We start from the raw sequence: 25,709 nt of genomic DNA, 5'->3' as shown, positions 1-25,709 counted from the left end.
AATGGCTGCCTGTGTTCTTTGACTTGAATGGAGCCATCTTCCCTAGGCCCATATCCCCTTGTCCTGGGTGTCAGATCTCATTGCCTTGCACCTGTTAAGACAATTGTGACCGTAAGTCAGGATCTGAGATAATTCAGACCTTCTCCTTTTAAGCCTTCATCACAGAGTCCAGGGGTCATGCAAAGCACTATGGGTCCCATGCTGAGTAGTGGCTATCCAGAAACAGAGGCCATCCTTCCTTGTCTCAATCTTTTCCTTTGCTTTTTACTGCTTACAGGAACTTACATACACAAACTCACATGAGTGCTTGTATACACACATACATAGAAAAAACGTAGAGCCCTGCCCCTAAACAGATGAGCCCTATTGGAATTGGTGAAGTTGCACTAGCCGGGAGGTCAGATTTCTCATTACTTCCTAGGATGAAGAGACAAATATACAGGAAAAGGAAATATGAGGCCCTAAGACATTTTTGTCATTTTTGTTGACACATCTCTACCTCGTTTTGGAGTAAACTCTGTGCTGAGTGATTATAGTAACTGACCAAGCTATCTTTTAGTTCATAAATTCTCTTTGACTTTTTCTAGTATATTATTGAGGTTGTACCCTTCACAGGATATATAAGTTTCACATATTATTCGGGTTCTTATTTTTTAAAGGTGGAAATGACCGGAAATGTCATCTGCAACTTTTTTTTTTAGATTTATTTATTTATTATGTATACAACATTCTGCTTCCATGTATGCCCGCACACCAGAAGAGGGCTCCAGATCTCGTTACAGATGGTTGTGAGCCACCATATGGTTGCTGGGAATTGAACTCAGGACCTCTGGAAGAGCAGCCAGTGCTCTTAACCACCGAGCCATCTCTCCAGCCCTTATTCAGGTTCTTAAAATATAAAGTTTATAAGTGTTTAATATACTTACAAAGTTGTGTGGCCAACACCACTTTGGTGGAATTCTTGGGTAATTTTTCCTAAAAAAAAAAAATCATAGCTATCGTTCATATTCCTCCCCTTTTTTCTACGCCATCACAGATCCATTTTTTTTCTCAATGGATTTGCCTATTCTGAACATTTTATAAAATGGAATTACGTCTAGGAACTTTGGCTATGTAGCATAGTGTTTCCAACATCCACCCATGCTGCATACCACTCTTTGCTATTGCCAGACAGCATTTGTTGTTAGTAGACACGCCACACTCATTACCCATCCATTCGTCATGGGCATTGAAGTTATTTCTGCTTTTGGTCACGTAAGAAATGTAACTGGAATTTCTGTATCTGTTTTCAGGTAACACTTGTTTCAGCTTCTCTTGGGCTTTATCTGAGAATGCAATTGCTGGTTTATTCCACTTAATGTTTAGAGGAGCTGCTTGCCAGCTTTGGGGATAATTGTACCCTTTTGTTATCATGCTGGTCTTGGGTTCCTGTTTCTTCACATTTCTCCCAACCTCGTTACTATGTGTATTTTGGTTATAACCACCCTACCAAGTCTCGTGTATTAATAATTGTAGGTATTGTTTGCATTTTCCTAAGAACGACGTTGGGCATCTTATTTTGGTGCTCATTTTAGAGAAATACTCAAAGCCTTAGTTCTTTGCAAACTCAGGTTACTTGTCTTTTGTTGCTAGACTGTAAGGATTGCTCTTGCTGGACAGCAGACTCTCCTCAGCCCCCAGCTTCCTGCAGATTCTTCTTTTACTCTCGTGAGATGTCCTAAGCACAACAGTTTTGAATTTAGATGATGTGCCATTTATTTGTCTCTGTTAACCCCTACCCTGTGGTTGCTGTTGTTGTTGTTATATAAAATCATCACCAAACTGTTGGAGATTTACCCACCTGTTTCATTTTTTCTCGAAATTTTATATTTTTAGCTCTTCATTTGGGTAGAGTTAAGTTATGTGTATGAGCCAGTGTTGTCTTCTGAGTTTATGGTTTAGTATTTGTTGAAGAAACTTCTTTTTTGAAGACCAGTGTGACAGTTTCTGTAGAGAATCCTATGGACTTTGTGGGGAATGCTTTTCACTCTGGATCATTTGGGCACAATATAACTGCTATTCTCTTCCAGACAGAAACTCATTTTCTATTTGCTTTGGTTTTCTTTCATTTCTGTCACCAATATCTTACAGTTTGTAGTGTATGCAGCTTGCACTCCTATCAGCAAAATCTATTCCTAAATATCTTGATACTTTTGTAAGTGATAGGATACTTTTCTCTTTTTAAAATTGATTTTTTGCATGTGTGCCCTTGTATGTGGGTGGGTGTATTTGTGTGTGTGTGTGCATGGTGTGCATGCATGCATGTATTAATGCATGGAGGCAGTTGATCATCCTCAGGCATCATTTACTCAGAAGTCATCTGCATTTCTTGAGACAGACTCTGCTGGAACTTGGGGCTTGCTGATTCAGCTTTGTTCCGCCAGTCACTCCCAAATAACCACACAGAGACTTAATATTATTAATTATATTATAATTAATTATAGTAATGATTATATTCATGATAAATGCTCAGTCAATAGCTCAAGTTTATTTTTAGCTAGCTCTTATAGCTTAAGTTAACCTATTTCTATTCATCTGTGTCTCATGGTGTCTCCTCCTGACTCCTCAGACTCCATCCCTCTTCTTCCCAGCATTCTCTCTGCCCTGAAAAATCATTGAAAGCCACCGGCCAATCAGATTTTTTACTGACAACGAGAGCAACACATCTTCACAGTGTACAGAAGGATTATTCCACAGCAACTAGGCTTCCTGACCAGCGAGGTTCAGGGATTTCCCTGCTCCTCAACATTGGGCTCGTAGGCATGCGCCACAGTGTGTGGCTTTTGTATGGGTGCTGAGGATCGAATTCTTGTCCTGAGGCTTGCACTTTATTGTCTGTCTCTCTGTCTTTCTGTCTTTCTGTCTCTCTCTCTCTCTCTCTCTCTCTCTCTCTCTCTCTCTCTCTCTCTTTCTCTCTCTCTCTCTCTCTCTCTCACACACACACACACACACCAGATTTTAAATTATTTATTACAGTATTTGGAAATAGTTGATTTTTGTATGTTGGTCTTGAGACCCATTTAGTTGTTCATTTTAGAGAAATGCATATTTATTTTCTTTTCTATGTTCGCTTTCAGGATACTTTGCAGGTTTTTGTTTGTTGTTTTTTCCAATTATTTTTCTTATTTTTAATTATTTCAATATATTTCTGACTTTTGGAGACTGGCTACACTATTTCTAGGTTAACTGGCTGCATTTACTGGCTATACCTGTTGGATTCTTAGTTGGTGATAACCTGTGGTTCTGAGGGTCTATATCTGTGGGGTTATTTGATGTCAATCCCTCATGAGCACGAGTGTGCAAACAGGGTAGTTTCCCCATTGCCCTCATGATAATCTGGCCTGGGGACCTCATGTTACCGGACTCCATACCTCTAGACCTTTGGCTTCAGTTTGGAGAGTTTGGTTTCCCTCTGCTGATATATGACTCTTCTTCTCTGTGAGTTGTCAGAATCTTAGCTGCCAGGCTTTTTATACACATCTGAAAGTCTTCGCTCTTTAACAAATGGTGTCCTATTCATTTTGTCCATCTGTGCAAAGTGTCAGAACCCCCACTGGTGACCTCCACTCGCCATGAAGACTGGAAGCTTTGTCACTATACTCTGATGAAAGAATTTAAGGCCTCTGAGGCATCAGATTGCAATCCCTGATTTCTACACAACTTTAAACAAAGCAAGTGGCAAGTAAATATTAACTCAGTCAATGGGTGTTTGCGGAGCTGTCTACGGAGATGCCATAAGTGCGAGCCACCACCCTCCTGTGCTGGAGTGCAGGCAGTGATGGTCAGCTCATCCCACAGGACGCGCCTCTTCGCCAGGTCTAACCATCTGTGTACTCCAGTCTAGATTGTTACCTTTGTTTTTAGGGACTCACTAATGCATGACCATGTTTCATATATCCAGTGGCTTAGTAATGAACTGATATTGGAGATAGGAAGGAAAGGCTATCTGTGCATATTTATCTTTCACTGAAGAGACAAGTGAATTTTGACAACACATTAAAATCTTTCTTGTACGTTTACTTCTGTTTTATTTTTGTTTCCTCAATATCTTCTGTCTTCTCCTCAAAGTAAAGCTTAAATGTACGTACATACATACGTATGTATATATGTATGTACTTCAGGCAAGATCTTTTATGTAGCCCAGGCTAGCATCAAGCTCATAATTGTCCTGCTTCAGCACCCTGATGGCTGCCTTCACAGATATGTGTTACCATACCTGGCTTGGAATATTACTTTGATATGGTCAGCAAGCATCCTTCTCACCTGGGTGCTCTGGGGTAATCATGTTCTCCTTCAGTGACAGAGGATGAAACTAGAAAGCCCTTTGGCAAGACTTCACTAGCAGGAACTGGCAAGGAGCCTGCTTGTTCCCTCTTCTGGGGCAGAAGGGCTTGGAAAGTCATCCATGGGGGCGGGGGCGGGGGGGCGCTTTGTGTGCCTTCCCTTTGACTTCTCTAGTTAGCTGAGGGCGCCTGTGTCCTGAGTCCAAGGCCAGCCTGGGCTACAGGTGACGCCTGTATCAGACAACAAGCCAATCAGGGACCCAAGCTGCTGCACGGGGATGTTCTGGAATCAGTAGAGTGGTTTCTCCAGGTTTCCTGGCTGGTTTATGGAAGCCCAGATTTGCTTTGAAGGCGGTGAACCTGCTGTGTCAAATGAAAGCCTCGGGAATCCTTACAAAATAAAACGGATGAATTCTGAAAGGGTTGGCCTGGTTTGTTTCAGAGTCCCCGGATAGGTCAGCTTATGGCTAGCTTCTCCATGGCTAGGCCTTTCTGCGTGGATATATGTGAAGAATAATGAGTGCGTACTACTAAATATTCTGTAGAATGTCTGCTTTCTCGTCAATGTTCTCTCAGTTATGTGGGCAGTGAAATCCACAGGTTTTCACTTGTTCTCCGCATGTCCTTCCTTTCCATCATCTGATAATGGGAACTTGGTCCCCGGCTCCCAGGGTGCAGAGCGAGTCCCCAGAGAGCTCAGGTTTCACGCTGCTTATCTGAAACTTGATGCCATTAAAATCGACAGACTGGCTAACACAGAAACCACGCATCCTGCTACCATCCTGTCCTGCCACAGGAGTTAGACAGAAGCCAAGAACATTTCCTATTGTTTGGGACATCAGAAGATAGAAGATGTGAGAGAAAAGCAGTGCTTAGATCACAGCATGGTTAGATTCAACCTGCTGGAGTCCAGGAGTTATCCTGATATCACTGGGAGTTTGGGAAGAGTTATATGTTTAACCCCACAATGAGCTTTCTGCAGTACCTGTGACCAGTGGTGACCCTAATTATGTCCTTGACAATCAGATTATGTCTCATATCAGCTTAGAGGAGAGGCGGGCCAATAAGGAGAAGAGAGCATCTCTCTCTCTCTCTCTCTCTCTCTCTCTCTCTCTCTCTCTCGTGGAATGTAGTGTTGTGGGAGTGGCTGTGGGTTGGTCATGTAGCTGGCAGATCAGATGTGGGACTCGGGGTGCCATGAATGGTCTTTGAAGGTCACAGGAAGTGGGATGTTGATTAGATGGGACCTGATAGATGGGAAAGGACCAACAGGGCACATGTCATGGCAGAAACAAAGAGAGTGTTCATAGTAATATTAATGTCTAGTACGTGAGAGTGTTCATAGCAGTATTAATGTCTAGTACATGAGAGTGTTCATAGCAGTATTAATATCTAGTACGTGAGAGTGTTCATAGCAGTATTAATATCTAGTACGTGAGAGTGTTCATAGCAGTATTAATGTCTAGTACATAGAAGCAGCAGTTCTTCCTGTCTGCTGCTTTCATCTTGTGTCCTTGTTACCACTTTCATCCCTCGGTATCACATGAAGGATCTGAGGCACAGAGACAATAAGCATGTTGTTTGAGGCCATAGAGAAAGCCATGGAGATTAGATTTGAATGTCGTGCTATGGTCTCTGTTGTAAACCACAGGGCCAGTGCTCCAAGGTCAGAATCTGGTGAGATGACGTTTTTCCCATCCCTGCTTCTGTTGCCCTGAGACGCCAGGAAAGGAGGAATTCCCGCTGCTGTAGAGCTGTTTAACCCCCCACCCGGAGCCCAAATAATCTTTCCCTCCGTCCTTCCCTCCGTCCCTCCCTCCGTCCCTCCCTCCTTCCCTCCTTTAAATGACTTTGTCAATATTTTCTTTTAAAACTTCAAGAACACTAGCTTAAGACAGACCGTTCTTATGGGCAGTGTCACTGGAGAAGGTAGAGTCGAAGTGGATCAAGCAAGTCTTGATGCTGAGAGTGGGCCAGATGCTGGGGCTGGAGAAATAAGAAAGACCGAGAAGGATGAAGGACATCTCCAGTGATGGAGAGAGGGCACTAGGCAGATTTCCAGTAGGAAAGCTTTATGGATTATAGTCCAATGTGATAGAAGGGTCCTGGGCCCACATCACACTGGGTGACCAGAATTCCCTGTAGTGAACATACAGCTTCATTCTAGTCATTAAAATCCTAGAATAAGACCAATGAGTTTAGGGTGGAGCTTTAGGCAGAGTGTTTTGCATCCTGATAAAACATGACAAATTGGTCTATAAATGTCACTTTTCCTTTCCTTTTCCCTTGGAAGCTGATTAGGTGACCAAATCAGAGCAACCATCCTGTCACGAGGGGGACAAGAATAAAGGAAAGGTAGAGCCCTGTGGAAATGGCCGCCTTGACATTGCTGCTGTTTAGCCATTGCCAGTAGCGCTGAGCATCCCGACTCCGTATGTGTTGAATCTGTTCCTAGATAAGTTTTTCTGGTACGCAAAACCAAACACAATGTTAGATGGAGTAAATCGAAAGCTATTATGAGCCTTTTCCTATATGCTGTGATGGATACATAATGTCGGTGATCTTCAGGATGACCTTTAAGCCTGGTTGAAAACAACCTCCGAAGTTTAATACCCTGTACTGAAAATGTTCACAGTTGGGAGTGATGAGTTGTGGACTTAGAAATGTAATTTTCAGGCTAAATGAATTTATGTGTATGAACTCTCTGTAGCAAGTCCCACTAAGGTACTGTTCACGGGCAGTATCTTCTTAGCTGCCCCCACTCCCCGCCCCTTTTATGACAGCCTCACTTTCTGGTGAAGTACATTGCATGTGTTTATGGCTGTGGCAGAAATGACAGCTACACTTGGGATAATAGCATAAATAGTCTTGATTTCTTGAAAATGTGGAGCTCCAACAGGCTTTATTGGATTTCAGGGTAATGGTGTTATTACGTTTTCTACCTCTTTCCAAAATGTATTGTGGCTACGTTCCAAGCTGGTGACTTAGAGAAATTCGAGGCTCTGTACATTTATGGAGGAAAAAATTATCTTGGGATGCTCAGTTGCTCATGTGGGGTAAGGAAAATAATTGGATTTTCTTCTTCATCATGTTAGACTTTCCATGTCTCATGCAGATATGGAGGGTAGGAATGGTTGGTGACGTGCCTCGTGGAGATAGGGTCGGAAATGAAAATCGTCTGGTAGACCATTAGGGGGAAAAGATAGTAAGTCATAGGGAGACACGTTGTAAAGAGAGAGGCACTTTGAACATCATCTGATAAAATCCCGCCTTTAGTCATGGCCTTGTGATTTGAGTCCTAGAAGGATGTTGGACATTTCATTGGAAAAAAAAAAAAGACTTGGGATTAACCTATGTATCCTCTTTCTTTCTTTTTTTTTATTTTTTAAGATTAGAATGTAATTACATCATTTTCCATTTCCTCCTCCAAACCCTCCCATATATCCCTCCTTGCTCTCTTTGAAATTCATGGCCTTTTTCCTGCATTAGTCATTGTTGTATACATGTATGTTTATGTATGTACATAGCTATTTCTAAATATATAAACTAACCTGCTCGGTCTGTATATTGTTACCTGCATGTATGTTTTCAGGGCTGACCATTTGGTATTGAATAACCAATAGTTGGTTTGCTCTTCCCTGGGGAAGGCTCTTTCTCCTGCTCTTAGCATTGCCTGTAGTTCTTTGTATTGGGTTGAGGCCTCGTGGGCTTTCCCATCTGTGTAGGCATGTCCTTCATCTTTGATCAGCTAGTGTTTAGTCAGTCCTGTAAGCGAGACTTGATGGGTATGGCCTCTGACATTCCCAGATGGCATCAAAGAACTGAAACCCAGAACCCAAAGACACAGACACGTGTTTGGGCTGCCTCATTTTCCCCATTGGAAAGGTTATTTCTTTCAGCTCATGGACCTTTTGGACAGGATTACAGAAACCTCCACACTGTTTCAGTGCTGTCTGGGGGATTCATGGTGCTCCCCTTAGGAACCACTCAGGAGCTGGGCAGTGTTCCACATGCCCTGTAGGAAGCAGGCCAGCCCAAGCCCAGAAACCCAAGACCCTTGCACATGGGAAGCATTCAGTGGGCCCCCTAAAGAGCTGGGTATCAGGTCTAGGCCCCCTTAGGAGTCAGGTGGTAGAGAACAGATCATGTAAGTATACACTGGGGGTGGACTGGGGTGAGTTGGCTGGTTTGGCCAGATTGAGCCAGGACTGAGGTGTTCTCAGCACTCAGCATGAATTTTGTTTTTTAAGTTGGTGGATGGAAACTCTTAAAGTAACTAATAATGTGATGATGGTGGCAGTTAAGGTGGTCTTTGAAAATTATTATTTCAAAAATGAAACTATTATATCACTTTTTCCCTTTTCTTTCCTCCTCCTAGCCCCTCCCATATAACTGTTCTTTCTTCCTCCTGAGTTCATGACCTCTTTTTCTTTAATAGCTATTGTTTCTCTCTCTCTCTCTCTCTCTCTCTCACACACACACACACACACACCTCTAAATACAGATATAGCTAGTCCATTTAGTGCTGTGCGTGTATGATGTCAGTGCCTGCCTGAGGGTTCATCTTCCTTATGGAAGACTATTTCCTGCTCTCAGCATTCTCACCTGAAGTTCTCCATCTAGGAATGGGTCCTGAGAGATCGTCCCTTCCATGTTAGCGTGTCTATTGGTGTTTGTCCTTGCTGAGGTCTCCTTTAGGCAGCCGTGTTACTGAGGCATCATGGGTGGAGCCTCTTCATTGTTTCTAGGAGATTTAATCTCACAGTGGCTTTCCTGGTCCTTGTGGCTCTTACAATCTTTCCTCCCCCTCTTCCTGAATGTTCCCTGATTCTTAGGTGCAGGAATTGTGTTGTAGATGTATCAGCTGGGACTACATTTTGCTTGGTGGTGGTTTTCCATAATGGGCTCCATCTGCTGCAAAGATCAGTTTCTTTGATGAGAGATGAAGGGACAAATATTTGGGGTGCAGTTAGGAACTAGGCCCAGTCGATAGTAGGTTCCTCTCTAGAATTCATGACCTTACTATCTCTGGGTAGTTGCCTGCAATACCTGGTATGATTTTTCCTTTTGTATGCTCTTGGTTCCCCTCCAGTTACAGTGCCACCACAGGTATCATGTCACACTAGTCATTAGCATGCAGTCTTGGTCACCCTCAAGCACTCCTTTCTGGGTGCTTTACACATGCTGACCTACCTCCCATGGGAGCCTTAAGTGCTAGCTAGGTACTCTGCGCTTTCTAGTTAGGAAACGGAGGTGAGACGACTCACCTAGAGAATGGCTCACAGGACCTGCTGAGAGGGAGGTCAGGAGAGATAGTGTGGTCCCCAAGTCCATCTCATGGTGGTCTGGGGTGTGTGCATATGATGATGATGATGGCGGATGCAGGACTGTGCGGGTGTAGTGAGGTGGGGGTTGGACAGCAGACGACAGACAATGGGAAGATGCATTCCAGGTGTTCCTGGGCATCCGTGAAAGCTCACCTAGATCCAAATGGTGGCAGTGGAGGTGGCAGCAGGGAAAGGCAGCTTGTAGCTTTGGAGGATGAATTGATGGTGTCAGGTCCCCAATCAGTGTGGCTAGGCTATTGTTTGGCTGCCCCCTGAAGCTGACTTGGAATATAGTAAATGAGATATATCAGGTGGGTGGTTGTGTTAGTTGCTGTTTCTTCACTGTGACAGATACCTGACAGAAAGCCAGAGCTTAAGGGAAGAGGATTTATTTCAGCTTACGGTGCAGCGCATCACGGCTGGGAAGTTATGACAAGAGGCTCCAGGGTAGGGGCAGCTTGAGGAGGCTCTGTGCTACATCGTGACTGCTGAGGAAGCAGAGAGCTGGGTCCAAAGCTGAGCTGAGCTGTTACCCTTAGTGACCAGCCTCCAGCTGGCCCAGTACCCACAAAGGTTCTATAACCCCAGTACCATCTGGGAGCCAACTGTTCCAACATGTGAGCCTGTGTAGGACCTTCCAAACCCAAGCTGTAATAGTTTTTAAAGAACCCAATTTTCTTCCTTCTTGACCAACTAGCACAGGGGTTTTAACCCGAGAATTTGGGGAGAACCATCGATAAAGAAGTTCCTTGAATGGATGTTGATGGACCTTCCTAAGCTCTTTTGCTTCAGCACGGTGGTATGTAGGGGTCTCTGCACCTCTTTTGGACTGCCAGGAATGAGACATCTAGGTGACAGCACGCCTTCCATCTTGAGAAGAAGAGGAAGGCGAGAAGGAAGAAGTAGTGAGGCTGTGTCTTAGGGGACACATATGCACACACATGTGGGGGCCAGAGGTCACCCTCAAGTGTCATTCCCAAGAAGCCATGCAGTTTGTGTTTTGAGACAAAATACAAGGTCCCTTTCCTGGGACCTAGGACTTGCTAGCAAGGCTGGATAGTCAGCGAGCTCCAGGAAGCCACCTCCACCGCTCTGGGGCACAGACTGTAAGCCCACACCTTCTCACACAGCTTTTTATGTGGACGCTGGCCTGTGAACCCAGGTGCCCATGTTTGTGTGGAAAGTGCCTCGCTGCGTTGCACCTCAGCCCCTTGACTAAAGTTTTCCTGAGGAAGCACAGTGGTGGCTAGAGGCAGAGGGTGACCTCGTGGTTTCTCTGTACAAACCCCATGCTGCTCCTGGTCTCTCTGGGTCCCTAGTCCAGGTCAGAACCTAAAATGCTTTCTTCCCTCCTGCTTCCCCCCAGGGAGCACTCCTGATCCGTGTGTCCTCTCTAAGCTCAGACTCAGTCAAGGGCCTCAGAAGGAACAACTTGTGCAAGAAAAAAACCCTGAAAGGCCCTGAGGTGACTAGGAAGCGTAGTGATTTCAGTCTGGGTTTGTATTTCATTGTCTTTTCTCTGAGTAGGACAGTTTCTTCTGTTTCCTCCCTCCTTCCTCCCTCCCTCCCCCAGCAAGTCTCTTTCCTTCCTTCTCCCAAGAGTCTCTGAGTCTGAGGTTGGCCATTGCGCCCGCGCCTCCTTTTGCCTTCAGTTAAGACATTCCGTCTTGATGTCTTAGGGAAAGAGAGCATTAGCAGGTTCCATCAGTGTCATGGAACTGACCCAGCCACACACTGTTCTGGGCCCAGCCGCATGGGTAACATGAGCTCGCTCGCTGTTTTCAGCTCCCTTAAAACCCTCTGGAAAAGCAGTCTGCCATGTGGGCTTGACCTCTTCTGTCACTGAGAATGCTCGGCACACGCTCCCTATCTCTCAGTGCGTGATGAAGGTGGGGTCTGTCTCACTGTTCTTGTGCTATGAGACACCATGACCACAGAAACTCCTACAAAGGAAAGCTTTTAATTGGGGGCTGGCTTACAGTTTAGAGGTTTGTAGTCTATTCATGTCACAGCAGGAAGCATGGTGGTGTGCAGCAGGCAGACATGGTGCTGGAGAAGGAGCCAAGAATTGTACGTCTGGATTGGCAGACAGCTGGGAGAGAGAGCCACACTGGACCCAGCTTGAGCATTTGAAATATCAAAGACTGCCCCCACAGTGACATGCCTGCTCCAGTATAACACTTCCTAAGAGTGTCACTCCCTGTGGATCTATGGGGGCCGTTTCTTTTCAAACCACCACAGGGACATTTACCTCAGAACAGGTGTATGACAGGTAAATGAGGTGTACCTGGAAGAACACCAGGCATCTCTCATCTTATGTCCTCTCAATAACAAATTCTGGATTGTACCTGGGAACGGGCCCTGGGGGAGTAATTGAAACATTATCTTTCATTGTTTTATGTGTGCCTTTATTCCATTTCTGCATGGTAAGCATGCAAAGTGAATATTATTTTTATTCCAAATGATAACTGAAGTTTAGGGAAGTTTGCAACAAACTAGTTCCACTACCTCCTAATATTTAGCTCTTGCTTTATAGATGTATCCTCGTCTCTAAAATGGGGGTGGTAGTGTCGTCGCCCCCCCCCCCCCCCCGCCCGCCCGCCGTGGTTAGGAAAATCCATATGGTAAATATGTAGAAAGCCTTAGCACGATGCTTGGTCAGTTAGTCTATGTGTGATAACAGGCTTTAGAAATCATTGTCTCTATCCAATTACTGACCAGGTCTGGCTGCTTAGCTCAGAGCTCAGAGGAGAGTGGGTGTGTTGAGGGTGGTGTGGCCGTAGACGTCCTGTCCTTAACATTCCAGCTGTCCTCTAAGCCAGTGTGCGGCGCACTCAGGATTGGCTCAATAGCTTAGTGGGTTGTGGTTTCACTGCCAGTTTTGAAAATGAGAACTGATTTGGTTTTCAAGGAAGAAGTAATGATAGAACTTTGGGAAAACCAGACGTGGTGGCACATGTCTTTAGTCCCAGCACTCAGGAAGCAGAGGCAGGCGGATCTCTGAGTCTGAGGCTAGCCTGATCTACCAAGTTCAGTTCCCAGAACCCAAGTCACTATAACTCAAGCTCCAAGGTGTTTACAGCCTCATCCACATGCACCTGCATTCATGTGCACAAGCCCATGCCTACTCATAATAATTAAAAATAATAATACGTATCTTCTTAAAAACTGAATAAAAATAGAATAGCATGTCTCTGAAGTCAATATAAACACTCGGAAAATATATGCCCAAAAGAAAAAATAAATAAACAAATATTAAAATGTAATGTATTATTTCAGAAGAAGGGTAAAGTTTACCATAACCCTATAAAAAAGTCAAAGGAAAGCATAGGTTGGAATTAAAACAAACCAAAGCCTCATAGATGTGGTGACAAAACTCCAGAGAATTCTAAAAGTTCAAAAGAAATCTAAAAGCCATCTTAGAAATAAATTCTAAGAAGGAACACAAAATCCAGTAACTGTACAAGTTGCCCTTGAGAACTTGATTGAGAAATCATGAGCAAAAGGAGGAATAAGTTCAAAGTCAAAATGAGAGGAAGAAATAAAGATTTGGAAATAGTGACAAATATTGAAGGAGACAAAGAAGGTCCAGTGTGTGGGGAGAGCAGGCACACCACGCGGGGGTAGGGGTGGGGGGTGAAGACACACCATGCGGGGGTGAGGGGGTGAGGGCAAGGGGGTGGGGTGAAGGCACTCCACACCAGGACAGGGGGCGGGGAGGCTGAAGAAGTTTGTGTTTCAAGAGAACAGTTTTGAAGAAAAATTTAATACCACATTTTAAAAAAAATTATGTGTTTTGGAGAATTAAGTAGGTTTCTATTAAAATTAACAGAGCACAGAAGGAAGGAGAAACCTTCTGGACAAGTCTACACAGAAAGAGAAAGTGACACATTGTTCTTGGTATTTTAACAGAAACTTTTTGGTCCTTATTTAATTAAAAATTCTTCTTCTGTATTTCACACAATATAATGACATGCCCTTTGTACAGGGAGTAGTTGGCTATCCCATAGCAGTCATGCCACTATTACAACAGGCACATGTTCCTGACAGGGTCTGTCTGTGGGGAAGACCACTGGTGTCTTCTCCCCCCAGCAGCTTGTCTGATACTCTGATAGCTGGCCATCCAGGAGGAAGTTTCCTGGTGGGATTGAGATTGATTGCTCTATGTCCTCTAGCCTCTAGTGTGTCTTATCATATAGTTATGGTTGATACCACAGGACAATAACAATAGTGTGCATTGCTATGGAAACATCTGAAGCCTTTATGACTAATAATTTGTAGGGAAATATACCATGCCTTACAACAAAATTTTCATTTCATAACCCATGCATTATAAGACAGGTGTTGTCAACTCATACAGGGTAATCCCATTATGCTCCTTTTTCTTGAAAGTTATATTTTGATATTGGCTTACTAACTAGCGGCTTTCCATGAGGCGTTTTCACACGTGGTTAGTTTTAGTTAACCCAGTCACTGCTCCCTTTTCTCCCCCATATCTCACCCCTCCCCCATACCCATCCCTCCTTAATCCTTCAGTATTTCCCCCCTTCCATCATTCTTAAATTATCATAAAATAAGTTTGGGGTTTCATGATAACATTTTTATACACACATATATTCCTGTACATTGTTCTAATTGATCGTTTTCCTCCTGTCTTCTCTGTCCCTGTCTTGCTACTCTCCCATCAGTCCCCCTCAGCTTTTACCTCTAAGATATTTGATAACCCTCTCTTATCTTTTTTCCCCCCGAAAATAGAAACCCTTTTTTGGCCAAGGAAAATAGAATAGCAAATGTAAGGTAATCCAAGGATAGAAAAGCACACACCGGGATTTCTGATACCAGAAAAATGACTTTCTAATATAAAGAACAAACCTGGGCTTGTGCAGGTCAGAGGGCAGAGAAAACTGCTCCTCTGAACTCTCCTTAAGGAATTGGCCTGGAGAGTGGACATCAGACGACCAGTGCTGTCACTAAGAAGAGCCTGAAGCAGCTCCGATATCATGATGCTAACAGGGCATATCAAAACCACGCAGGGGTCAACTCAAGAGTCTCCTACTAAGGGAAGACTGAGGCTTGCATGTTTAAACCCATGAGGTCTTGATGGCATGGAGTAAAAAATATATATTGTTCACCTTCTGAGGTCAATGGAAACTCAAGTCAATGTCTCAGAAGTAGGAAAGAGTCAGGGGCTTGTCCTGGCTCTTTTAGTTGGACTGTACTGTCAGATAACCAAGAACTAGACGAGGGGACATGTCTCCTGAACTATTTCCACATGGGAAGTGAAGGCAGGATGAGAGAAGTAGAAAAAGCACCACCAGGCAGCTTGTGGATTCACACATCAAACAACATTGGTGGCTTAACCTTAGAAATGAATGAAAACCAGGTGTCATGTTTCCTGATGGAGCATTGTTGTAAGGAGGGCCCCTTGTTTGTTCCCGGCCACCCAGCCCCGAAATAATCACACAGAAACTGTATTAATTAAAACACTGCTCGGCCCATTAGCTCTAGCTTCTTATTGGCTAACTCTTACATATTAATTTAATTCATTTATATTAATCTGTGTATCGCCACATGGTTGTGGTTTACCGGCTAAAGTTCTGGTGTCTATCTCCAGCGGGGCTACGTGGCTTCTCCCTAACTCTGCCTCCTTTCTTCCAGCATTCAGTTTAGTTTTTTCCACCTACTTAAGTTCTGTCCTATCAACAGGCCAAGGCAGTTTCTTTATTCACCAGTGGTATTCACAGCATACAGAGGGGAATCCCACATCATGCCTCGAAGTGGGCTTGAGCTCAGTGCTCTAAGCCTCTGACTCTAACTGCCTTTTGTAGGAACTTAGAGACTGATATGAAACATGCAACAGCAAAGTCGTTACTGTGGAGACTCCGCAGCTCAGATAGCTCAGTAATGGTCATGAAACAGAGAGGATTAGGGGAGGGGTGTAGATTAACTGTTACTTAACATCAGATTTTTAAAAATGGGCAGCTTTTAACTATGTTGATTATACTCTGTCCTCTGGTTTAAAAGAAGTACAAATCCATGATTACCATCAAGTCAAGAGTTTCTTTTGGAGGGAGAGAGGTGCCTAGCACAGGCCTCTTCGGATAGCTGGTGAAGTCTTTTCTGCGGTCTGGGAAGTAATTCTATAAGAACATTTGCTTCATAATAAGTGATTTGTTTTGTGTGATTTCCTTAGCCTTGTTATATTTTATCGTAACAAGAGAATAATTTGGGTGGGAAGATAACCCAGTGAAGTGTTTGCTATCCAAACATAAAGACCTGCGTTTGATTTCTAAAACCCATGTGAAAAAGGCAAGCATGAACGGCGCTGTGTGGTTGTAATCCCAGTGCCAGGGAGGCAGAGGCACACATATCCCGAGGGCTAACTCGCCAGCTAGCCCAATGGACATAATGCTGTTGCTATGAGTTTCCCCTCCAGAGCACTCTGTTGTGCACAGTAGAAATTATAGCATGAGCACAGCCGAGGAGGCTAATGCAGCCTGTAACAACCAGGTCAGCCTCCTGGAACCTATGATTGACAGCCTTTAACATTCATCTGCTCACACATTCACCAGCATGTTCGGGTGCTCAGCGAGTCTTTGAGGAGTCTGCCCTGCTCCCTGTGTGTAAGCCAGCCACAGGCGCGACCTGCAGGTCTGCTCCACTTTGCAGTGCTCCCCCACATGCCCTCTGTCTGGCCAGCCTAGGCTGGTATAATATGGTCCAGACCAAGAGGACTCAGCCGTTCTACCTGCCTCTCTAACCTGCTTCCGTCAGGCCAGCCTGTGAGTGTTCTCATGAAGGTAGCGGAGATCCTGGGGACTGGAAATGGGCCTGCCCTCCATGTGAGCTCCTGTGTCCTCCCATGTGGACAGTTACCAAAACAAGTCACACAACTGAGCACAGAGCTATTGGAGAATGGCTGCACGGTGAGAACAGATGGCAGGGGTACAGGAACCTGGCGATGGGTATGTCAGTGTAGTCTGTCAGCCGCGGCTACCCAGCAGTGCATTTAGAACTGGCATGTCTTTGAAGCATCAGACATTGCTGTTATTTGTACCACAGTATAATGCCTTCGGAATACAAAACGTGGGGTTCATGTACGTGAATGAAGGAAGTATAATTCTTTCACCTCCCCTTAAAAATTTCTGGTGCGCAGATACAGAAGTAACCCTAAGTGGAAAGGAAGGAAGCCTATATTTAATGGTCTGTATTGAGTATTGCTTTTCCAGTTGCGGATGTCTTCCCCAGAGAAGCATTTCAGACAGTAGCCTCCTGGGCTGTGTGTAGCCAGCAGCCTCCTCCTGGGCTGTGTGTAGCCGGCAGCCTCCTCCTGGGCTGTGTGTAGCCGGCAGCCTCCTCCTGGGCTGTGTGTAGCCGGCAGCCTCCTCCTGGGCTGTGTGTAGCCGGCAGCCTCCTCCTGGGCTGTGTGTAGCCCTCAGTCTCCTCCTGAACTGTGTGTAGAATTCTTTGTTGATGTCGTACTTGGACTGGTTTTGAACTCTGTCTTGGAGAAGACCAAATGAGGAAAATAAAGAACTAGAGTCTGCATCCTTCAGGGTTTTAGTGTAAGGCCTGAAAATCAGAGGGATGATCAGTCTGTGTACCTTCCGCAGGAGAGCTGAGTTTTTCACTCTCTGCTGCGTTTTTAGTGAGTGGTCAGTTTACAAAAAACAAAACAAAACAAGTGATTCTTAGGAAATATGTCATGTGCCTAAGTATGTAGATGGCAAAAAGCATATTACTAATTATGATTTATGTCCCTCGGAATAAGAAACTCAAGTCTGTTTCCATAGAGCTCAGCATTATATGTGAATTTAGTGTGTGCACCTTTACTGTGTTCCCTGTAGAAATTTGTTTAAATGTTGGGGAAAAATTCTGCATGTGCACTTGCTTATTATGTGCTTTTCATTCCATGCATACTACAAAATCACACACTCCGGTCGCCTAATTAACACTGTGTATTGTACTAAACATGTAGGTTAAAGTTGAACTTCTCTCTATTTCCGATTTTAGAAGCTATCCCCAGGGTCAGATAAAATTTCATGTACTTCCTCTCAATTGTATTGTTTTGTTTTCCTGAACTGCTAGGAAAGGGGACTCAGGTTTCATTTGCCTGTGTTTGAAGAAGTTGCACACCACCTCCAAAAGAATCTGGAAAATGTGGCAAGATTTATCTGGTGGCATCATTTAATTCAGGTGGAGCCGTCTTCATGCAAAACGTTCTAGTGAACGTGGCACCGCCAGGAGCCTGGTGTTCAGGGGTAAACAGGTCCGAGTCCTGGTAGCAGCTCATGACCTCCTTGGGTGTGACCTCCGCCAGGCTATCTAACTGTATGCGTTTGTTTCTCGGTCTGCAGTATTGGCGTCGTCACAGGACCTCTTGTGTAGGTCTGTTGGAAGTAAGAAACAGGATCATCCTTCTAAAGCATTTACTTGGCATCAGGCCTGACATGTAGTAAAGAGCCCTGTCAATGCCACGTGAGTGGTGAGTGCTGATACCCTCGTCATTTGATGTAGGAGCTCCATTTTATAGACCTTGAAATAGAGATGTAGCTCTTCAGGGAAAATCATGAAAACCCTGACGATTGTGTTAGAGATAGATAGCACAGTATCATGCGTAGAAAAGTTTAATCCTGGCAGACAGTGTCTAAAACTATTTCTCAGCTACCATAAGCTTGTAGGTTTTCAGGTTCTGTTATACATCGACACAGATTTTTTTCTTTTTGACAGATCATCTCTTCTTGCTTGACAGGATGAGATGATGATTATTTCAATAATGTCAGAAGATTTTTTTTCCCATTAAAAACGGAGCTCACTTTACTATTTGTGAACATTTACACAAAAGCTTAGGACAGGGCAGGCAGAGGAAGAAGGAAGATGTGAACCCACTGAAGTTTTTAGGGTGACTTTGTTGGGTAGACAAAGCTCTCCAGAACACACTTGGATTTTTTTTTTTCAGAACGTTTGCAGCCCGGTTGAGAAAACAGATCACATATGTATAAGATGTTGGCAGTAGTAGCGCTATCATTTATGAGAGTTTAGCGCAGTCATTTATGAGTGCTTAGATTGTGCAAGATACTAAAAGCAAGCGGGCCAGCAACCTAAGATTGCCCTTTTGATCTTCAGATTAACTGTTAGGTTGATGGTGATCCCAGTGTGCAACCAAGGCATTTGTACCCCTGACAAACACAAGGCATTGGTTCTCAGCATAAAGGACCCAAGTGGCAAGTTAGAACTCAGGGCCGAGGTCCTGATTTTCAAAGTGGAGAATCTTAGGTGTGGCTTGATGGCCTTCATGGGTATAGAAGGCGACTCACTGCTCAGTCTTTGTTGCTGTTTTGTGAAGAGCTGGGATGGTCGTGATGTCATAGTTTCCAGGACTACCCTGTACTCTGGAACACTGTAGTATGAGCTACAGTGGGCTGCGTTCCCACCCAGCTTCGCACGGCTAGCTTTACCAGAAATAATTACACACAAACTGTATTCTTTTAAACACTGCCTGGCCCATTAGTTATAACCTCTTATTGGCTAGCTCTTACATATTGATTAACCCATTTTTTTTTCCATTTTTAATAATCTGTGTAGCCCCACGAGGTGTGGCTTACCAGGAAAGATCTTAACCTGCGTCTGTGTCGGGTGGGAGAATCATGGCGACTGCCTGACTCGGCTTCTTTCTCCCAGCATTCTGTTCAGTCTACTCTGCCTACCTAATTTTCTGACCTATTAAAGGGCCAAGGCAGTCTATTTAACCAATGAAATTAACACAAAACAGAAGACTCTCCCCCATCAGAACACTTCCACATACCCTTTGAGGTAGACTGGTGTAGGTTTATAGTTAACCATGCCTAGGTCTAAACCTAAGTCATTGCCTACCATCTCAGCATGCACCAGGGATTCCAGCAGGACAAGCTTCTAACTGGAAGATACTGGTAGGAATAGTTTGGGGACTTTTCTAAGAATCGATGAGCATTTTGAAGTCAGTGTTATTGACTGTAGTACCTCTCGTCCTGTCCGAAGTGACAGAAAAGCACACATCCCATCTGCCTGTATGAATACAGTGGTAAGAAGAGCATCTCCCTGCGCGGGCGAGCCTCTGGCAGCTCTTCCTAGAGACCCTTGGTGTCCTCGGGCCTGACAAGTTGTCCTTTGAAATTCATCCCAACCTTACTTTTCTCTTTTTTTTTTTTTTTAAATAATTTTTATGTGTCCTTAAGTTATCTCTGAGTTTTACTTCAAGAAAGTAAAGGATTCCTTCTGTAGTCTTATAAGGTCGTAGTCAGGGAGATATGTGGGGTCCCGTAAGATTGTCCTGGGAAGTGTTTTTAGGAAGAGAGGGAAGGATTTGGGATTGTCATTTCCTGAGGTTTGGGGCAGGGGTTTGAGTGTGGATCTGTAAAGAGATGACTGATTTAGTGGAGGCCTGGAGAGAGGCTGTGGAAACGTGTAGAGCGTCCCTCAGTTTTGCAGTGTCATTCCTCTACAATGTCATACCAGAGTCAGCGAACTTAGAAACCAAGAGTCTAGCTTTTGCTTCTAGAGGTTGTGGCTGTGATTCCTGCCCTCCATTCTTTTGAGAACTTTGTCACAGCTGTAGTTTTGATCTAGAATGTTCATCAAAGGCCACATGTTGAAGACTTGGTGAACAAACCATGATGCTGTTGGGAGAAGGGAGAGCTTAGAGGGAGATTCTAGTCCGCTCATTCTTGTGTTCTCAAAGGGGGTTGTGGAACTCCGTCTCTTCTTTACCATCTCCATCCTTGCCATAAGGATGCCTTACTCCACGACACACATCAGCCTGCTGTCCTGCCTTGCCACAGGCCCCAAAGCACAGGGCAAACCAACTATGACACTTTTTAAGTGTCAAAATTTGCCCTCAATAGCACACCTTCTCCAGCAAGGCCACACCTCCTAATCCTTCACCAACATTTCAGAGACCAAGTATTTAAATATAGGAGCATGTTGGGATCATTCTCTTGTAAACCACCACATTAACAAGGAAAAAGAGTTTTTATATGTTTCAGCTTCAAAGGCAGGGGATGTCTTGTTGATAATAGGTTTGGATAAATATTTTTCACCTAAATGCTGTTCCTACCTCACACTGCATTTTGAACTTCCTATCTGGCCCCTCTTTTTTCCTTCATCACGTTCCAGAGCTGGGTTCTGTGAGAGAAGTGTTTTTGTTCACCAGAGCGTCCCCTGATATAGGTATCATGTATGGCACAGACAGGTGTGCAATGGGTGATGGGTAATATCCAGTTACCATCACAGGACAAGTAGGGAAGGGTAATGGAATAATGACCCAGGGCAAGCAGGGACTGTATAATCATATATGGTCATGGTGCAGGACACATTTAGGAGATGCCATGTAGCTAACAGCAGAGATGAGCAGAGCATCTGACTTTTACCTATATTAAAGATGGAGTTTGTTCAGGTCAAGGAAGCAGAAATATTTGAGGGATTCTGTATAATAAAAGTATACCGGAAACCTTCACGCAAGTAAGTCTCTTCTTCTTGGCTTCCTGTGTTGCTTTATCTGTGTTCATTTTCCAGATGTGTCTATCACTTTATCTTTGTCTGCGCATGTGCTGTAAGGTGCACTGGAGGCGAAGAAATGAAGTTTATCGTGAAGGCTAAGGAGCTGGGATGCTCAGCCCAGAGACAAACTGGTGCAGGAGAGGCATCTCCTGGTGTTTCAGGACAACCAAACAAACCCACCCCTTCAATTATAGCGGAGTAATGAGCCTACTCCACAGCATGTGGAGACATAATTAGGAATGTGCTGTAGGCCGGCAGCCCAGGTGTCAGGTCATTATCTGAACCATTAAGTTGGGAGTTATGCCCGTTAAAGGTTACTGGTTTGGAAAAGGTGAGATTAGAATGCAAGAGTCTTGGAAAATAAGAATTTTTCCAATTCAAAGGATACTATAGAAAACCTCCAGCATTTGACTTTTTCTTGCAACTTTTCATGGATGTGCAATGAGGATCCAGCTCACGAGGGCATGGCTTGATGGATTTCTCCAAAGGTCAAGAAGTGCTTCCTCGTCTTGATCAGCATCCCTGGGGCCACTCTCTTGCTATTTCCTCTTCCGACCCCTACACTCCTTCTTGACACACAGAAATGTTTCCTGGTTCTGGACTTTTTATAATGGAATCGTGCAGTCCCGCTCTTAACCCAGTGTCGTGGGTTATCATCCCGAGAGACGTTCCTGATGCTGGACTCCCCGGAAAGAAATCCTCGTTTCAGATTTCCCTGGGATATAGCTAAGTTGGTAGAGGCAGTTTCCTGTTGTTTCTAGAGCTTTGTTTTTCTCTTTAGGAGGTGTGTGTGTGTGTGTGTGTTTGTTTGTGTGTGTACACATGTGTGTAGGCTAGTCTAGGGTGACTGCCCAGGCTTCTTTTGTCTTCACCTCCTCAGCACCGGAATTTAAAGCATATACCATCTTGCCTGACTTTTTGTGTGTGTGTGGGGGGGCAGGGGCTAGGGTATCAAAGCAAATTCTCCTGCTTTTATGCAAGTATTTCACAGGCTAGTACTTCACTTACTGAGCTATCTCCTCATCCCCTGTTTAGGAAAACTTTATGAAAATACATGCTTGTGCAAATGTGTGCTTGTTTGTCTATACTTATGTATATATGCTTTAGGAATTTTTTTTCTCAAATTAGGGGTTGGGAGATAGATGGATGGGTAATGTGCTTGCTGTGCCAGCCTGAGGACCTGAGATTCCTAGCACCGATGTAAGAGCCAGTTGGGATGGCGCACAACTCTAACCCCAGCATTGGCAGTCGGCTGGTGGGGCGGCAAACAGAGCTGCAGGCCAATCCCTGGAGTTTACTAGCCAGCCAGTCTAAGCCAGTAGTTGAGCTCTGTGTTCATTGGGAGATGAGAATCTGTTTCCAGAGGTAAGGCGGAAAGCAGTAGTGGAGGGTAACCTCTTCCTGCCCCCATTGTAATATGAGAAATAGGAAGGAAGGAGGGAAGGAGGGAGGGAGGAAAGGAAGAAGAAAGAAAGAAAGAAAGAAAGAAAGAAAGAAAGAAAGAAAGAAAGAAAGAAAGAAATTTTTACTCATGTTACATGTGCCATGGTATGCATACTCATTTCACAGTGGTATGGCTTAATTGTACTTTTCTTATCTGCACACCCAGACCCACTATGCTTCCCTATTGGCATCACATTGCTCTGTTGAGATGTAGATGTCTCTCAATGCATTGAGCCAGCCACTTACCTAATAATAGTGTGGTCATTACTGGATTTTCATGGCCATTAAACGGTAAAGTCCATATGAGACTACCTATAAATTGCCTCCTCCTCCTCCTCCTCCTCCTCCTCCTCCTCCTCCTCCTCCTCCTCCTTCTTCCTCCTCCTCCTTCCTTCTTCCTCCTCCTCCTTCCTTCTTCTCCTCCTCTTTCTTCCTTTTTCCTTCTTCCTTCCTCCTCCTCCTCCTTCTTCTTGATTGTCTGTTTTAAAGTTACCATTTACAGCATTATAGCCTCTCCCCACACACCTCCTTCCCTTCCTCCCTCCCCACCCCAGATCAGGTAAGTGCAGGGAGATGTACAGAGTCACCTTTGGGAGCCTATCTCCCAAAGTAATCACAATATAAAATACATTCTTAGAAGTGGACTTGCCCAGCAGTGGTGCCCACGCATCTAAAATACCTTCCGATGTTTGAAAGTCGCCCCTCAAAACATCTGAGGCTGGCTTTTCTTCTCCCCAGTGCCCTTGCCTGCTCTCCGCCTTGCCGAGCTTCCCAGTCTTTATGTTGTACACAGCAGAGCCTCTGCTGCTCCAGCCTGCTATTTGTTTCCCTTGGACTGATGTTTTATGTTTATTGGACATTATCCCCATCTTTTGCTCCTTTTTCTGCCAACTTTATTCTTAATGAGTTTTTATCATATTTTACTTAATGATTCCAAGAAGCCCTTTCTATAGATAAACCTCTTGTAATGGTAATTTTTTTTCAGGGCTTAAAAAAAAAATCACTATTTTTGTTACTTGTTTTTGCTTTCAGTCAGGTTTTAATTTTTAAAAAGCAGCATTCACTAGATTTTTTTTCCCTTGGTGGCTTCAGCTTTGTGTGTGTTTGGCAAGGAAAGCACTGGAAGCTTGAGACGGACATGCCTGGAGTGGGTAGAAAAATGCGGCTGTGTAGCAGTTGGAATTCACGGGAGACGTGGTGTGAGCAGTTATATACATCACAAACATTTGCACAGAAGCTGCCAGTTTGTTTGTTTGTTTTAAATTGACTATATTCGGAAGGAATTTTAGTTCTGTGCCTGTTTCCGTTTATGCTTTGTTATTTGAGGTTCTAACTTCTGAATTTTCTTTGTTTTTCAATTTTAGATTGCAGATTATAACCCATTTCCTGCACCATTGCTGACACCCAAAGATCCATGTCAGAAGTACTTCCAGGTCAGATACGATTTTGCATACTTCAGTACGCAGATAATGTGATGGTTATTTTAATGTTAAGCTCCTGTTTGCTAAAATGGCATTTCTAAATTTTCATTGTTCTATATCCTATAATAGAAAAAGTAGGTATTTAAAAAATAAAAAGTCATTTGAACTTTACCACGTGTGTGCTGTGGTGTCTATAAGAAGATTAGTTGACTGTGGCGGGAAACTGAAGCTCCGTCTTCACCGCCTGGCAGTGTATGTTGCCGCCTGTGGACTGCTGACCGCCAGCAGAGAAGGTGCCGCTGCTAAGTCTTTGTAAGCAGCATCCCGAGTCACGGGACTTGTCAAGACTAGAGTTCCCCGACTCAGGATTCTCCGTGGCTCTAATTCTGCATAATTTCAGGCCTGAGCGGCACTGCCTTGACTTTACTGCATGTCCCTCTCTTCACGTCACGACAGATGCTGGTCTGCACACCACTGTACGGTGTAGGGTTTAATTCTTGACCTCGGGATAGGATAAGGTAGAACTTAAGTGGCAAACAGCTTCTCTGTTTCCCTGGACAGGTACCAGTTCTGATGGTTTTAGTTAGACTTAACCATGGGCCGGTGTCTTTAAAGTCTAACGTTAACCTTATCATTAAATTGTCTCCATTACCTAGAACTCTGCGCTACATTTTCCACAAAGAGGTTAAAAAAAAAAAAATCCAAGTGAGTACTGAGCTTGGTATTAGTATATGAAGGGCAAGAAGTTTACTTTTTTTAGATTTATTAGTTTTTATTTTGTGTCTATGTGTGTTTTACTTGCATGTATCTGTGTATACCACATATGTGCCTGGTGCCTGCAGGGGTTGTCAGAGGGCACTGGAATCCCTGGAACTAGAATTACAGATGGTTGTGAGTCAGCATGTGGGTGCTGGGAATGGAAGACCTCAGGTCCTCTGCAAGAGCTCAAGTGCTCCTAACCTCTGAGCCCTCTCTCCAGCCCTAAGAAACCCGCTTTTCCTAAGGATAAGAAAAGCAGTGGAGGAAAATATGATCAATCTAAGCTCACGCAGGGTAGTCAGAAGTTTGAGCCTCAGAGGTCCCTAGTTATGCTGTAACGGCTTGGACAGGGAGTAGATTTTTGAATAAATACGGCCTTAAATATGTATGCTAATTTTAGAAACTCAAAACAAATCATATGTCCTTTAAAAAGGACATCTTATCTTAGGTCATCTTAATGGGATTGTTTAAGCTCCCCATTGGTACAGAGGAGGAATGGTCACATGTACTGACCCGGGGTTCCACCACCCACGCCCTACTGCCCTTCATACATGTGGTGTCTGGTGTAAAGGAGCTTGAGTAGACAGGAGAGACGAAGTTAACTGGGGTCAGGGCTCTATTAGGTTGTGACCTACGATGGGGTGGGACGTCTCAGAGATGCAGCTGTCTTAGAATTGCACACATTCCTATGAGGAATCCCTCCCACGTTCCTGTAAGTAAGCCTATCAAACCCACCAGTTCACTAAATGAATAACTGATAGGTAAATGATACACTTTAAGTACCAAGAATAATTCCTTAGCAATCTTTTATGTTCATGTAGTAAAATAGATCCAGGATCAAAGCAACAAAAGAACGAGGCCAGGAAATATGCAAAGTAATGCGCTTCCATCTACATGGAGGG

General features: G+C 44.1%; 1 protein-coding gene across 7 annotated transcripts in view; it reads left to right on the top strand.

Moving 5' to 3' along the window:
• The window catches only part of Apbb2 (amyloid beta precursor protein binding family B member 2), a 316,947-nt gene that overhangs the window by 146,532 nt on the left and 144,706 nt on the right, over positions 1-25,709 (top strand). For all 7 annotated transcript variants that reach the window (XM_050149874.1, XM_050149871.1, XM_050149873.1 and 4 more), the window contains one exon: positions 23,992-24,060. In XM_050149874.1, coding sequence (XP_050005831.1) covers positions 24,042-24,060 — 19 coding nt within the window. In that variant the 5' untranslated portion in view covers positions 23,992-24,041. The remainder of the gene's footprint in view (positions 1-23,991; positions 24,061-25,709) is intronic.

The sequence above is a fragment of the Alexandromys fortis genome, unplaced genomic scaffold (assembly GCF_014885135.2).
Source record: "Alexandromys fortis isolate MF-2015 unplaced genomic scaffold, M_Fortis_MF-2015_v1.1 scaffold_0, whole genome shotgun sequence".
Lineage (NCBI taxonomy): Eukaryota > Metazoa > Chordata > Mammalia > Rodentia > Cricetidae > Alexandromys > Alexandromys fortis.
The sequence above is the reverse complement of the archived record's forward strand: the minus strand, read 5'-3'. Positions and strand labels throughout refer to the sequence as shown.